Consider the following 15,102-nt stretch of genomic DNA (forward strand, 5'->3'; position numbering starts at 1 on the left):
CACACACACACAATGCCTTCTTTCTCACCTCCCCAGGTACGACAACGAATATGGCTACAGTAACCGGGTGGTCGACCTCCTCCGCTACATGTTTAGCCGAGAGAAGTAACCCGGAAGGCTCCTCCTTGCTTCCCCGCGCACCTTACGTTCCTGCCTCGGGTCCCCTTCGAAAGAGGTCGCGCGGCTCTCGCGCCGCCACCAGGTCAACAATGAAATAAAAACCAGAGTGCGCACAACTTCGCCTTCTTGTCTCTGCGCCGATCACCGTGCACTCGGGGCCGGGTTCAAGGTTCAGATGGGCGAGAAAGAGGTGGCGCTTGGTTCTGAGTCGGGTGCCACTTGGGAGGGCACACGCATCTCTGCTGTGGAACACCAGTCCTCAGTGGCCTCGGGCTCTGGAAGCCCCGCAGTGGGGCGGGAGGTGGGCGCTCTGACGTCACGGCGCGCGCCGTGCCAAGCCAACTACAATTCCCATAAGGCCGAGCGCGGGTCACGACAATTAGGTGGCGCCAGGCCCGGGTGCCGGCAAGGCAGAGACCCTTGCCCGGAGGAGACGCCGCCTGGCGAGTCCCGCGCTGGCGGGACCGGGCGGCCGGCGTCATGACCCTGTTCCACTTCGGGAACTGCTTCGCCCTCGCCTACTTTCCGTATTTCATCACGTATAAGTGCAGCGGCCTGTGAGTGCAGGGCGGGCGCGGGGCGGAGAGGGTGCGGGTCTCGGGCCGACCCCTCACCGCCCGCCCGCTTCTTCAGGTCTGAGTACAACGCCTTCTGGAAATGCGTCCAGGCCGGAGTCACCTACCTCTTTGTGCAGCTATGTAAGGTGAGGGACTCCGGGACTCCACGTGTTTGGCCTCCAGGCATTCCAGACCTTAGGGACCCGGCTCTGCTGTTTGTCGCCCTCCATGGGACCACCCTCGAGACAACGCTTAGGGACTGTGCCCGAATACCTTATAAGGGGTGGAAGCCCAGGGGAGTCCTTGATGTAACTTTTTCTTCGCTCTTTTGGTAAAATCGAGAAAACCTCAAGTGTTGGCTAAGCGATATTTCACCCACAGGGTGTCGCATGGTGCTGCTTACACTATGCTACGCATGCATTCACTCTGGCATTTCTAGACTTCAGATTCCCCTGTGAACTTACAGACTTCTTGGAAACCAGGCATCTGCTCTCTGTCTCCCCCACTTTGTGATCGTGCCAATTATACCCGGCATGACCCCAGAACCCAACGTCCTGCCTTCCTCTTGCACTCACTGTCCACAACGTCCGCGTGGTTTTAGCGCCTTCACCTTCAGGTCACCTTTCACTTTCTGTTCTCAGATGCTGTTCTTGGCCACTTTCTTCCCCACCTGGGAAGGTGGCATCTATGACTTCATTGGGGTGAGTTGATCACGGAAGGGACAGGGAGTGGAGGAGTGGATTCACCTGGCCCCTATGTTTACTCAAGCCTCTACCTGACCCACAGGAATTCATGAAGGCCAGTGTGGATGTGGCCGACCTGATAGGCCTAAACCTTGTCATGTCCCGGAATGCAGGCAAGGGGGAATACAAGATCATGGTTGCTGCCCTGGGCTGGGCCACCGCTGAGCTCATTATGTCCCGGTGTGTGGAGCAACCTGGAGCCCAGACTTCTGGGAAAGGGCACCTGGGTCCCAGAGGGGTACCGGAGGGTGGGGATCAGAGTCTGAGTGTTGAGGGGGTCAGGGTACTGGAGGCTCCCTCCCTTTGCCTTCCTCAGCTGCATCCCTCTCTGGGTGGGAGCCCGAGGCATTGAATTTGACTGGAAATACATCCAGATGAGCATCGACTCCAACATCAGTCTGGTATGCAGTCTTTCCCCCCCACACCCCATTTTCATACTGCTAACCATATTTCTCCCCAAAACTCGGCCCCAGCTTCTCACTTCCTTCCCTCCTCCCTGCAGGTCCACTACATCGTTGCATCGGCTCAGGTCTGGATGATAACCCGCTATGACCTGTACCACACCTTCCGGCCTGCCGTCCTCCTCCTGATGTTCCTTAGTGTCTACAAGGCCTTCGTCATGGAGTGAGCTGGATGGGGTTTGAGGCTGGGTTCAAATGGGGGTGTGTGTTCTCTTCCCTTTCCTCATTATGATTTTTCCCCACAGGACCTTCGTCCATCTCTTCTCTTTGGGCAGCTGGACAGCCCTGCTGGCCCGGGCCATGGTGACGGGACTGCTGGCCCTCAGTACCCTGGCCCTGTATGTTGCTGTTGTCAATGTACACTCCTAGCTTGGTGGCCCGGGTGTTGGCATACCTTTTCGCTGCCTCTCTCCAGATTTTAATGAAGTAAACAGTGTTTGGAAAGTTTTTTGTGTGTTCATTTCTCTCTTAGAAATCAATGCTAGAACTATGTCACTTGGGTCCCACAGAGCCTATCTGGTTTCCACAAGCTGGCCAGTCCTCCTGGTTTCCCCATGGGAGCCTGGAGGCTTGATAATTGAATAAACTAAGGAACGGGTGCACTAAAGTTGAAGAGGGAATTTGGGGTAGAGGCAAATTCCTCTTCTTATATCTTGGCCTGAGCCCTCTTCCACACGGAGCCTTCCCTGGGCTGGCTGCCTCCAACACTCAGCCTGTGCTTCCCCCTCTGATCCATCCACTGTGTGACAGTTGGGAGCGGGGGTTGATCTGAAACCTGTCTAACTAGGTCACCATCCTCAGCTTATAGCTCTCCGTGTTGCCTCATTGTACAGCTGACAGTAGCCTGTGCCATTGCCCTTGATATATCTGGAGCTGCTCCCTGGGATGATTTCCCTAGTCAGATTTCTATCATCATTCAAGCCACAAGGCCACTGTGAAGAGTTCCTTGATTCTGAGCTTCTCCATGCTTTGACTCAGTTCTGCAGCCTTAATCCTGGCCTAAGTCTATTAAGGTGGAACTTGGGGTCAGCTATCGCTTAATAGCGCTTGAGCCCACCATCTTGGTTACTGTCCTAGATGCTAACCACCATGGCAGCCATGCCCTTCCTTGGTCTTCCCAGTGTCTTCACCCCCCTACCTCAGGGGGAATAGGACAGTTGCCCATCCCACTATCACTGGGCTCTGAACTGCGTGTTGTTTCACCCTAGACATCGGAAAGGCCAATTCCTTTAAGCTCTGTGACAGTCTGTTTACAGAAGGCACATTTTTCCATCACATGGACCCCATTCCCCTCCCCTTCTCCCACCCTTCCTCGGTGCCCTGAATATTACCCCATAGCTTTGTGTACTGAGGGTAAAGAATGTCCTTGACTTTGCACGGACAGAAAGTAGATGGGGTGCACACTGGACATACATTGGGATCACTTTCTCATGCACCTCTATCTTCTGGTCTGCCTGTCCCATCGTGGGGATGACACAACTAACCAGATCCCTAATGGAGAAACCAGGGCTGTGGTTAGTGTTCTGGTTGGAAAGTAGGGTTTATTGGGACACAGAAACTACCTTACCCAGCCTGTAGGTAGTCAGTGCTCAAGGGAGGGTATATCAGCTGAGTTCTAAAGGACCAGTTAGGACAAGCAGAGAAGGACTTGAGTTGGATGTAAAGGCCTAGGGTAGGGGTGATGGCCTTGGCTTCTGGGACACACCAGACTGTTTGGCTCCAGATCAGCTGGGCTTGAGACAGTCTAGTAGCAGGGGCCAGAGCTGATGGCTGATGATGATGTTGACCAAGGCACGGGTTGGTCTGGGGTTTTGGAAGCTGTCCATCGTAGTGGTGTGGAAAGAGATGAACCAGAAGGCCTAGGTGGAAGAGTCCCTCAGCAGGGATGGACTAGAAGTGAGGTGCCGACAGTGTTGATTGTTTGGCTAAGGGGAGAGGTCACAGGTAAGGAGCAAGAGCCCAGGACACCACTCATTTGGGGCTCTATGGCTCCCAAGAGCCTTCCACCCTTAGAGAAGACTGCACAGCAAATGGGGACAGGTTGTAGAGTCATGTAGACACCAGTGTGGGTTACCTCAGGAGAGGCTGGAGACAGATGTGGGCATGACAAGAGAAACTTAAGTCCTTGGGGCGTCGGGATGGGGTAGTGGTAGACAACAGGGAGGAGAGACAAGCAGAGATTCCCAGGAAGAGGGGTGGGGTGTTCCCAGCAGCTGGAGAAGTTGGCTCTTTAGGAGCAGGGGTTTGTGGGAGAATCTCCATGATTTGATGAGGACATCAGGGTACAGGCACCAGCACATGAAATCAGAGAAGACCCTGGGGACTGTGGCAAGAGGCTGCTTGCTGTGGAAGTCTGAGTCCCTGTGCCAGGAGGCTGGAGAAGGGGGTGTTACTGAGAATACCCCATCTAGGGCTCACGGGTAATGGTGGTCATACTCTGCATGGTACCTCAGATCATTATCCCAGCTTGTCTTTAAATTGCTACCTTACACAAAGAAACGGGAAGTAATTTCCTTAAGGAATCTGCTGGAATCCCTACTCTACTCGAGGTTCTGCCCTAGGCCCTACAGATGCTGCAGCCCTGAACATTAGTCCCTAGGTGGCATGTTTGTGGGAAGTTGAGGGTACTGGGAAACATGTAAGACTGCACAATTGGTGTGGTATGTGGTTTATTACAGTCCAGCAGAACATGAGGGGTGTGTAATAGCCCCTAGGGTACCTTCTGTCCAGATGGAGTCCTGGGGATGGACATACCTCCACGGGATCTGCCAACTGCTTGGTCTAGCCCCTCCCACCTCAGAGGACTTGTCTGGGGTGCAGCTGCTCCAAGACAGTATGGAACTTTGGGGTGAGAGGAGCAGTAGCCCCTCCAAGGGGTGTGTGGGCTGCAGAAGTGGGTACAGCCAGGGCTGGGAATCTGCTGCATAGATGTTTTGATTGTCACCGTAAGTCTCATCCCCATCACACTGCTAATAGATGGAGAGATGACCGTCCCTCTAATAGTAGAGTTCCTGATCCCACCAGCCTGGAGGAGACAGAAGGAAGGCAACTCAGTGCTGGGTTACCCAAGCAAGAGCAAGGTTCAAAGCAGTAATGGTTTGATTCAGAGGGTCAAAGACTTGAAGTCATATGTTAAAGGTCAGGGGGCAAAGGGCTGCTCTAAGAACCATTCAGTTCTTCCCCCTCCCCCAGGCCCCTAGGCTCCACACTCACTCCCTGGGCAACAGCGAACTCCAAGTTTCCGGATCTCATCATAGACAAAGATGAGGAGGCCGAAGGGCATGGGGACCAGCCACCACTGAAACCTGAAGGACGGGCGAGGATGGCAGGATCAAGGCCATGCCCAAGTCCGTGTCCCACATCCCCATCCCTTTACCAACACCTCACAGCTCCTCACCGGATGGGCATGAAGTTGAAGATGTTGGGCATCCCCGGGCAGTAGCACAGGAAAGAGCCGATGCAGACCTGGAACACGATGGCAATCACCAGGATCCTGTTCCTGTGGGGGAGGAAGGACTCAGGCTGGCAGGCTGGGGACAGACACAGACCAACCATCTGAAGTTGGGAAATAGGAGGAACTTAGGGAGGTTGGACATCACAGTAGCAGGAAGATGCCCTAAACCTGTGACTCTGGTGGCTGTCCTTAGGAACAGAAGCTGGCGCTCTTGACCTCAGCCCTTAGCCGAGATATGGAAGGACCCCAATGCCAGCCACTGGCCAGCAGAGAAGGACATATTTCCACGGTTTGCACCCAGCTCACTGCATCTGGTGCTGGCATTTGCTGGTTGGGAACTGGTAGGATCTGGGACTGAGAACTGGAGGGTGGAGCTGGGGCCAGCTGGGGACACCTGAAGAAGCCCTGCTGGAAAGCAGAGAGGCGACGTGTCTTGCGGATGAGGACATCAGCGATCTGGCACATCTCGATGCTGATGAAGAACACGGTGTAACAGGTGTACTGCTGGTACAGACGCTGACCAAATGTCTGTAGGCCAAAAAGAGACAGGGGTAGTCTGAGCCTGGGCACTGAGACCCCCTGACCTCCCTTCTCTTGCATCACAGGCTGGGCTGCAGGAGCCCAGCATCTAGAGGGGCTTGGGTAGCTCTGCCCGAACTGATAGATGAACCACGGGGTTTTCCCTGAATACCAAGGAAGGAGCCCAGGAAGGGGAATCAGAGGATCTCGGAGAAAGGTGACAGGATCCAAGGAGGTGGCAGAGAACAGGACATGAGTGATAGAGAATGCCTGCCCCACATGGGAGCAGCGGCTGTATATGCTGTTTCTTCAGCAACACTCGTGCATGTGTGCGAGCGTGTGCACATGTGTGTCAGTACCTAGCCCTGACTGGCCTGGAACTCAGAGATCTACCACTCATCTTAATAGCTGAGGAGTAAGCTGAGCTTCAAGGAGCCAGGGTGATATCTCTTTCCAGTAAAACAGCCAAATGACAGGCATCAGACTCCCTAGGAGGCCCCACTCCCAGAGTTTCTGACCATAGGCCTGAGGTGGGGCCCGAGAATTTGCATTTCAAATGAATTCCTAGATGATGTGAATTCTGCTGGAACAGACTGGGGAGGGAGGCTCAGATGGGCCACACAGCTTGTAGGGTCCATGCAGTACAGTGAACCTAGGCTAGCCCTAGACTGCATTCATAACTGTGGCAGCGGCCATGGGGAATTTCTTGCTAAATAACATGTTACTCTCCAAGACAAACTAAACACATCTGGCTACTGCTGGTGTCACGGCCCTTTAAGCCTTCAATGAAATAAGTGCCACACACCTGAACTCTGTGTGAATGACATTACCAGGAAAATGACAGAAGACCAGTTGAACCTGCGATATTGATGTCTATCGGTGCAGCAGAAGGGCTCAACGGGAGCCTCAGAAGCAGAAGGCAGAGCCGAGGATAGTGAGGAAAAGACTCCGCTCCACAGTAACCACAGAAGGGGTGGGTGCCAGGCACTCCTCGCTGAACTGTTCCAACAAAGGTACATGGCACTAGGTAGGAGGAAGTGGGAAGGGAATGGCAGGCAGAGCTCACCCATTCCTGGCCATAGCTGTCCTGAAGATCTTGTAGGTGGTGGTCTTCCCACTGTGGCCGCAGTCCCACACACAACAGAGGGAACCAGCCCTCCTGGGCCATGGCGGTGAAGTAATCAGCAAAGCCCGCAAATGACTGGATGGCACCTGTGGAAGGCGAGACGGAGTGTGGGAACACAGATGGAGACAGACACAAAAGACAAACACACACAGAGCAGGGTCACGGGACTCAAAATACAAGAAACACGCAGAGAGAACCCCAAAAGACCAAGGCACTGACCCTGCAATAGCAGGGTTAACGTTATACACTAGGACCAGAGAGGCCACCTCGAATAGATTGGGACATGGACCAACCCAGCCCGGGAGGCCCAGCCGGGAAGCCCGTGGCAGGTGGGGAGAGCCTGGGGATCGCAGCCTTGGCCACAAACGAGTTTACCAATCTGGAAATAGGAGTAAGCAGCCAGGGGTTCATTGACCAAGCGGTCACGCCTGGGGTTCCGTGGACGCAGGTGCATGATGTCGCTCTCGGCCTTCTCATATGCCAGGGACACCGATGGGAACTAGCCAGGAGCAGAAGGAAGAGGTGGAGGGTAGCCTGGGCCACTGACTCCTCTCACGCACACACACCAGGAAAGAACAGGAAGGAGATCCTGCAGACACCACACAGCCACACCTGCCTGACAACCGGGGCCACTTGGCATGTCTGGGTCACACGCGTCCTAATGTCCATCTCCATGCAAATGTCTGTCTTTTGTTGTTTTGTTTAAGACAAGGTCTCATGTAGCTCAGGCTAGACCCAGACTCACTAGAACTACCATTCTTCCTACCTTCTCCCACACGTCCCAAGTGCTAGGATTACAGGTGTGTATAAGCACACTTGGCAAAGGTCTGCTTTAATCCCACTAGCCTTTGCTTTCTGGCTGGCCCCTCTTCTCCCTTTCCCTGTTCCTCCTCTTTTCTGTATTTTTGTTCTCCAGTGCTTGTGGTATTCTGTTTCCTAATATAATGCCTTTCTTTTCCCTTCACTCTCTCTTGCCCCTCACCCACCTTTCTCTCTAAGGGTTTGCTATGTAACCCAGGCTGACTGTGAACTCACTATGTAGCCAAGGACAGCCTCGAACTCATGGTCCTCCAGCCTCTGCTTCCCAAGTGCTAGGGTAACAGGCATGGGCAATAATACCAGACTTTGATACCCCCCGCCTCTGCGCACACACACTCACATGCACTGTCTCCTCCCCACTCCTGTCTCTGATGTGTGAAGGGACAGTCACTGCCGGGATGGCAGCAGAATGGACTGATCAGGTGCACAGGCCCAAGGGAACAGCTCCCAGCTGGGGCCACTTAGGAGCTGACAGACCTGGGGCAAGCCACTCAGCTTGTCTGTGTCTCAATCAGTTGGTCAGCAAGATGGGGAGAATCACAAGAAAGCCTGTCCTGAGGGCATTGATGAGGACATTAAGTCAATCAGTGTGCACTCAGCCAGACTGCACCCTGGGAGGTGTTGAACACACCCTTCAAAAGGGGGCCCTATGTCTGCTGCCTTCAGGGCCTCATCACAAGGAGGTCTGCTGTGGGAGGTCTGTCTGTTAACCCTTCGGGGCTAGACACCTATGTCTTCTAACATCTCTATTTACTTTTGGTTTTTGTTTGGCTAGCAGGGTCTCAATATGTAGTTCGGCTGGCCTCAAACTTGATATCCTCCTGCCCCTGCCTCTTGTGTGCTTGGATTACAGGAACGCACCCAACTGATATCTGTTTGTCTGAGTGTCTGTGAGTCTTCCGTATCCATGGCTCTCTCCTGTCTACCCTACCTGCCAACCTCGGTGTCTATTTCTGGATGTCTGTTGACCTAAAAATGTTCATGGCAATCTTGGTCCATCCTGTCCATCCATGAGTGTATGTCTGGGGACACAATGGGGTGGGGAACCCCAGTATCAGGCTGGAGACTCACGATATCTGTGCAGAGCTCTATGAAGAGGATGGTGATGCAGCCAAGGGGTAGGGGCACGCTAACAGTGATATAGATGAGGTAGGGTGTCAGTTCTGGAATGTTCTTGGTCAGTGTATAGGCGATGGATTTCTTCAGGTTGTCAAAGATCAGTCGGCCTGTAGGGGCAGAATAGGTACCTCAACCTCCTCCCAGCCAGCTTCCTCTTGAGCCCCCGTGGCCTGCCCCCTCCCTAGCATGGCACAGACCCTGCTCCACGCCTGTCACAATGGAAGCAAAGTTGTCGTCCAGCAAGATCATGTCAGCAGCATTTTTAGCAGCATCTGAGCCAGCGATACCCATGGCTACACCGATATCAGCTTTCTTCAGGGCTGGGGAGTCATTCACACCATCTCCTGTCACAGCCACAATGGCGCCCTAGGGCAGTGCGTCAGGTGAGGAGGAGATCAGAAAGACACCAGCCTGTGGCCAGGCTGGCCCACCTGCCACCCTCCTCAGCAGGGTCTCACCAGTCGCTGACAGCTCTCCACAATGACCAGCTTCTGCTGGGGACTAGTGCGAGCAAAGACCATCTCAGGGTGGGTGCGCAGGGCCTCCACCAGCTCAGATGGGTCCATGTCCTTTAGCTGCATGCCATTGATCACACAGGCCCGGGCATCCCTGCAGGAGGGAGCGAGTCTCACTAGGGTCTCAGGGTAGGGGTGCAAGGGAGAAGCACAGGGACAGTCGACGAGGGCTTACTTCCGATTAACCTGGTCCACGGGCATGCGGAGGCGGGCAGCAATGTCTTCCACTGTCTCACTGCCTTCTGAGATGATGCCCACACTGGCTGCGATGGCCTTGGCTGTGATGGGATGGTCACCGGTCACCATGATCACCTGTGGGAAGACCAGCACACCCTTACCTCTTCAGATCAGCGCAGGGTCCCTGCCCTCCCTGGTAGATCTCTGCTGACACAATCATTAGGCAAGCATGACTGCCTGCTGTGCCTAGGGCAAAAGAGACAACTCTGTCTGTCATCATACCTTGACATTGTAGGGCAGGAGACAGAAAGGACAAGATACAGGAGTGGGCACAATAAGAGGGGGAAAATAAGCTCACTGAGGGAAGTAGCGGCTTAACTGTGCGCAAAGACCTCACTGAGGAGGTGACATGAGCAGAGACCCAAACATGAAAGAGTTGGCCACACGGAGATATGTAGGAAGAGCATCTCTGGCAGAAGGAATAGCCAGGTGTGAAGGTCATGAGGCAAGACCATGCCCGAGTTGCTGGAGATACACCATCCTAGAGAGGGCTAAAACCCAGGGAGACGGCTAAGCGGCTCTTCTCAGGCAGGTGGCTAAAGTGAGGTCTGTGGCCAAGACTGAGCAAGTAAGCCCAAATATTGCTGATCAAGACATTCTATCCCCCAGCCACCAAAGCCGGTTTGGGGATGAACATGTGGACCAACTGAACAGGAGAGGAGGGAGCTGTAAGCGGGATTGTCTCCTCTGCACGCTCACACTGAAGCGCTGCCTGAGATTAAAGCAGAAGAGACGCGAAGGGAACTAGGACAGGAGAAGGGCAGCTTCCTGACTACGCTGAGCTCCTGGACACAGCTATGCATGAAGCTTCCTTCCCCGGGACTTCTGTATCATGAACCAGTAGCGTTTAATTCGCGGTGGTTACAGGTGAGTGTCTGTCATCTGTCCTCGTCCACAGCTGACATACCCGGATGCCTGCCGTGCGGCACTTGAGCACAGCATCAGGGACGGTGGCCCGAGGAGGGTCAATCATGGAGACGAGTCCCGCAAAGCAGAGGCCACTGCTTGGAAAATTCATGGCCTCCACATCGAAGGCATAGCCAGGTGGGTAGTCCTTCTCATTCAGGTAGAGCTGGCAGAAACCTGGCCAGGAAAACGGGAATGAGAGGAGTCTGGGCGAATAGACGGTGTGCTAGCAGAGCCAACAGAGACAGGAGGCTTGTGAAATAACAGGACCTCACAGCACCCGTGGATGCTGGATCCTCACTCACTGTATGAGGTGCACTCCCACCCTGCTTACGAGGAGACGAGGGTACAGAGCTAGGCAGGGCCTGTAATCCCAGCACTCGGGAGGTAGAGGAGGAGGATCGGAAGTTCCAGGACAACCTGAGCTATATTAGATTGTAGGGAGGGAGGAAGGAAGAAGGAAGGAAAGAAGGAAGACAGGAAGGAAGGAAGACAGGAAGGAAGGAAGACAGGAAAGAAGGAAGGAAGGAAGGAAGGAAGGAAGGAAGGAAGACAGGAAGGAAGACAGGAAGGAAGACAGGAAGGAAGACAGGAAGGAAGACAGGAAAGAAGGAAGGCAGGCAGGCAGGCGGGAAGGAAGGCTGAGAGAGAAAACATTTCTTTCAAAGTAAAGTGAAAGGCAGAACTGAACCATGGGTCTGTGCCTTCCAGAGTTTCCAGGGGTTAGGAAAGTTAAAAGGGGAACAGCAAAAGTTGGAGGGTTCACAGATAAGGGCAAAGGAGGGACATGGTAGCCCACACCTTTAATCCTGAACTAGAGAAACAGAAGCAGACGGATCTCTAAGTTGGAAGCCAGCCTGGTCTACAGAATGAGTTCTGGACAGCCAGGCTGCATAGTGAGGCTGGCTCGGAAAACAGAACATGGGCCTGGGGAAGGTCCAGCATGGAGACGCGGACTGGGAAAGATCAAAAAGTCAAGAGTTCACAGGACCATAGATGAAGCAAGGGCTGGACCTTCATCTATGTCCAGATGAAGAAAAAAAGAGGGGGCACTAGCAAGGGAAGTATGGGGGTGTTCAGGGTGAAGACCTAAGAGTGTCAGGTTAGGGGGTCAGGATTGACACAGGGAAAAGAAATCAAGGGTGAGGCTGGGGCAGACTAGACCCTGGGCCAGAAATGAGGAAGGTTAGGGCCAGCAAGCCTAGCACGCACACGGGTACAAGGCAGTGGGATCCACCCGCAGGATCACAAGAAAACGACAACAAAAAACAAAAGGTCAGGTCGGGGCCAGGCAGTTTAGAGGGGTCTGTGCCACACCTCTCAACACACTGTCCCGCCCAGAGCGTCTCTCACCAAGGACACGTTCGCCTAGACCTCCTAGGCTGAGATAGGCCGTTTGGAAAGCCTCACGCCATTGCTCATCTAGAGGCAGCTCCTGGCCTTTGATGAGGATGGAGCTGCAGCGCTCCAGCACACGCTCGGGGGCGCCCTTCATCACCAGCAAGTGCCGGGAGTCCCGCGGATCCTCGAGCGTGTGGATGGACAGCTGTGGGCAGAGGGAGAAGCGGAGCTGCGGGGCCTGCACCGGACTTGTGGGGTAGGGGATCAACGGGTGTAGGCATGGATAAGGGGCGTGGTCACACGAGGAGGCGGGCCTGAGGGTGCAGGGTCCTGCCTAAAGCAGAGATGCTCCTCTGTCTAGGAGGCATGGGTGGGGCTTAATTGGGCGGGGCTGGTGTGGGCGTGGTCTGACGGAATATGGGCGGGGTCATAAACTGGATTGACTTGGAATTGAGTCTAAAGAGACAGACTAAGAGGTCCTCCTTCACTGTGGCGTGGCCTGTAGTGGACCCGACTCAGTGAGCGGCGCACCTGGAATTTGTTGGTGGAGTTGAAGGGGATCTCGCAAACTTTGGGGAAGCGGTCCCGGTAGCCCATGGCGTTGCCCAGTGTCAGCTCCGAAAACTTGAGCAGCGCTGTCTCAGAGGCGTCTCCGATCACGATGCGCTAGGAGCAGGGTCCAGTGTCAGGGTCGGAGCCGGCGTCACCAGGCTCCAGACAGCACCCTCTGGAATCCCCCGGTCTCTCACCTTGGGCACCGGCACGGCGTCCTGGCCGGACTTGAAGGCGGCGCGGTTGCACAGGGTGAGCACGCGGCACAGCGCCCGCCATGTCTCCGAGGACTGGTCGAACGTCTGGCCTGGAGACCAGACAGAAAGGCTGGGACCTCAAGGGAGTGGATCTTCCAAGCCAGAGCAGAGCCCTTCCCACTGCTTTCAGGCCCGCCTCTGCTTTTGGGTCCCCTCCCCAGGCATGGATAGTATCCCACTTCCTCTTCGAATCTCAAGACAGAGCTTTCTCCAAACACCATACAGAGCCTCCAGGAGACCAGATTCCCTTCAGAGACCTGCTGAACTCCCTCAGAAGACCCTGGACCTGACACCTCTCGTTAATGCAAAGCCTGCCCCAGGCTCCCAGTCAGACCACCAACTGCATCCGGTCCTGACGCCTTCCCCTCCCACCCCCACACCTGACTGATCTTCCGTGGTGTCCGCCGTGTGGATATGGTTGTCAAACCATAGATGGGACACCGTCATGCGGTTCTGAGTGAGAGTTCCCGTCTTGTCTGAGCAGATGACTGACGTGGAACCCAGGGTTTCCACCGCTTCTAGGTTTTTGACCACGCAGTTTTTACTGGCCAGCCGCTTGGCTGTCAGTGACAGGCAGACCTGCGGACAGATGAGGAACATAAGGCATGGCCAGGTCCTGCCGACAGCCCTACCTCTCCTTGTACTCCACCTTGCTACACTTTGAGTGTAGCATTCCTTGAGACAAAAAACAAAACCGGGCGGTGGTGGCGCACGCCTTTAATCCCAGCACTCGGGAGGCAGAGGCAGGCGGATCTCTGTGAGTTCGAGACCAGCCTGGTCTACAAAGGGAGTTCCAGGACAGGCTCCAAAGCTACAGAGAAACCCTGTCTCGAAAAACCAAAAAAAAAAAAAAAAAAAAAAAAAAAAATAAAAAACAAAACAGGTTTGTTCTTCCCTCCAAGCCCTTTGTAACCCACGCCTTCCCCAATATCACTGGATACACTCTGCGCTCTCTCCCAGCTCACATCGACACCATGGAGATGAGAAACGAACTTCTGAGCCTCCCCCCTCTAGGTGGGTCGGGGCTGCGGCTGGCTAACTCCAGGGATCTCATCCCATGGTGTGCGTGGAAGGCCAGCCCAGAGGAGCCTAGTAGATGTTTACTGTGTGGATAGGTGATGTTGGGTGGGGAGGAGAATGGATGGATGGACAGGAAGGAGGGAGATGGGTGGAAGTCTGGTGGGATGATTGAACAAGCAGCTCTCTGCTCCCTGTACCTCCTTCTGTCTCCCCTACTCACTGTGACGGTAGCCAGCAGCCCCTCGGGCACATAGGCTACCACAATGGCCATAAAGAAGACCATGGCCCGAAGGAAGGTGTAGCCAATACACATGGCCACCACAAAGAATGTGGCACCAAAAAGAATGGCCAGGCCCGCAATGATGTCCACGAAATGTTCAATCTCGATCGCAATAGGCGTCTTCTCATTCTCCACGCCCGAGGCCAGCGATGCGATGCGGCCAATGATGGTGCGATCGCCTGTGCTCACCACTAGGCCCTGCGCTGTGCCTGCAGTGGCAACAAGAGGGGAGCTCAGGGTGGGGTGGGCAGCATCAGGAAAGTGCTCTGTGGTGGGGAGGCGTGTGGCATGTGTCACGGAAGACAGAAAAGGGGCTGTTGGGGGTGTGTGGAGGCTGTGTGGCTTCAGGACAGAACTGCAATGTTTCACAGACCCTCCAGACACATCGTAGAGAAGAAGGCGATGTTGCGGGTCTCCAGGGGACTCTCATGTGTACACTCAGGTGAGCGGGTCTGCGGTTCAGACTCTCCAGTGAGAGAGGAGTTGTCCACCTTGCAGCCCTGGGCCGACAGAATGCGGATGTCTGCTGGGACACGGTCCCCGCCTTTCATCTCCACAAGATCACCCACCACGAGCTGATCCGCATTGATCTGGAACTTGTCCCCGTCTCGGATCACGGTGGCTTGCTGTGGGGCAAGGGTGGCAATAGAAGTTGCTTACTGTCATCTACGGCCATACCACCCTGAACGCTCAAGCTCTTCTTATCTCTGGAGCTAAGCAGGGTCGGGCCTGGTTAGTACTTGGATGGGAGAAGTTGCTTACTGTCATGGAGTCATGGGAGGTGAAAATTGGGGAAAGCTGAGGCACTAGCTAGGGAAATGGAAGCCATAAATAAGGACAGATTGAGGCTGGTGGGGCTGGGCACCCTGGAGAAGGCAGGAGATGCTGTGGTGGGGTGGCTTGGAGACTAGATAGGAAGAGAGAGGTGGCCAGCTGGAGGACCCACCTGGGGCACGAGATTCTTGAAGCTGGCGATGATATTTGTGCTCTTGAACTCCTGGTAGTAGCCGAAACAGCCAGTGACTACAACCACAGCGATGAGCGCCAGCGCCAGGTACAGCTGCAGAGTGAGACAC

General features: G+C 54.6%; 4 protein-coding genes across 5 annotated transcripts in view; 2 read left to right on the forward strand and 2 right to left on the reverse strand.

The window, feature by feature from the left end:
- Gapdhs (glyceraldehyde-3-phosphate dehydrogenase, spermatogenic) overlaps positions 1–109 on the forward strand; it is a 13,162-nt gene extending 13,053 nt beyond the window's left edge. The window contains exon 11 of the mRNA XM_013351530.2: positions 37–109. Within this exon, the coding sequence (XP_013206984.1) occupies positions 37–109 (73 nt within the window). The remainder of the gene's footprint in view (positions 1–36) is intronic.
- The window catches only part of LOC113457658 (zinc finger protein 420-like), a 1,205,902-nt gene that overhangs the window by 633,726 nt on the left and 557,074 nt on the right, over positions 1–15,102 (reverse strand). The window lies entirely within an intron of this gene.
- Positions 486–2,328, forward strand: Tmem147 (transmembrane protein 147). The gene is made up of 7 exons (XM_005361218.2): positions 486–677; positions 754–823; positions 1,319–1,378; positions 1,464–1,600; positions 1,737–1,821; positions 1,923–2,044; positions 2,127–2,328. The coding sequence occupies exons 1-7, from the start codon at positions 601–603 to the stop codon at positions 2,248–2,250; spliced, it is 675 nt and encodes a 224-aa protein (XP_005361275.1). The 5' UTR covers positions 486–600; the 3' UTR covers positions 2,251–2,328.
- The window catches only part of Atp4a (ATPase H+/K+ transporting subunit alpha), a 12,727-nt gene continuing 2,502 nt past the window's right edge, over positions 4,878–15,102 (reverse strand). The window contains exons 5-22 of one of the 2 annotated variants that reach the window (XM_005361221.3): positions 14,973–15,086; positions 14,400–14,652; positions 13,967–14,235; positions 13,107–13,305; positions 12,667–12,776; positions 12,449–12,583; positions 11,930–12,122; positions 10,578–10,753; positions 9,609–9,745; positions 9,404–9,527; positions 9,116–9,284; positions 8,871–9,025; positions 7,356–7,479; positions 6,921–7,066; positions 5,730–5,863; positions 5,279–5,380; positions 5,095–5,186; positions 4,878–4,906 (exon numbers count right to left, since the gene is read on the reverse strand). In XM_005361221.3, coding sequence (XP_005361278.1) covers positions 4,878–4,906; positions 5,095–5,186; positions 5,279–5,380; positions 5,730–5,863; positions 6,921–7,066; positions 7,356–7,479; positions 8,871–9,025; positions 9,116–9,284; positions 9,404–9,527; positions 9,609–9,745; positions 10,578–10,753; positions 11,930–12,122; positions 12,449–12,583; positions 12,667–12,776; positions 13,107–13,305; positions 13,967–14,235; positions 14,400–14,652; positions 14,973–15,086 — 2,661 coding nt within the window. Of the gene's footprint in view, positions 4,907–5,094; positions 5,187–5,278; positions 5,381–5,729; positions 5,864–6,920; positions 7,067–7,355; positions 7,480–8,870; positions 9,026–9,115; positions 9,285–9,376; positions 9,528–9,608; positions 9,746–10,577; positions 10,754–11,929; positions 12,123–12,448; positions 12,584–12,666; positions 12,777–13,106; positions 13,306–13,966; positions 14,236–14,399; positions 14,653–14,972; positions 15,087–15,102 lie in introns of both variants that reach the window. The other variant, XM_005361220.3, reaches the window with a different exon arrangement.

This window comes from Microtus ochrogaster, linkage group LG4 (assembly GCF_000317375.1).
Source record: "Microtus ochrogaster isolate Prairie Vole_2 linkage group LG4, MicOch1.0, whole genome shotgun sequence".
Classification (NCBI taxonomy): domain Eukaryota; kingdom Metazoa; phylum Chordata; class Mammalia; order Rodentia; family Cricetidae; genus Microtus; species Microtus ochrogaster.

Excerpts from the sequence above, each read along its gene's own strand:
- Tmem147 (XM_005361218.2), top strand. The coding sequence starts at position 601 with ATGACCCTGTTCCACTTCGGGAACTGCTTCGCCCTCGCCTACTTTCCG. Across the intron at positions 824-1,318 it reads TCTTTGTGCAGCTATGTAAG|ATGCTGTTCTTGGCCACTTT; the intron begins GTGAGGGACTCC and ends TTCTGTTCTCAG. Across the intron at positions 1,601-1,736 it reads GCTGAGCTCATTATGTCCCG|CTGCATCCCTCTCTGGGTGG; the intron begins GTGTGTGGAGCA and ends TGCCTTCCTCAG.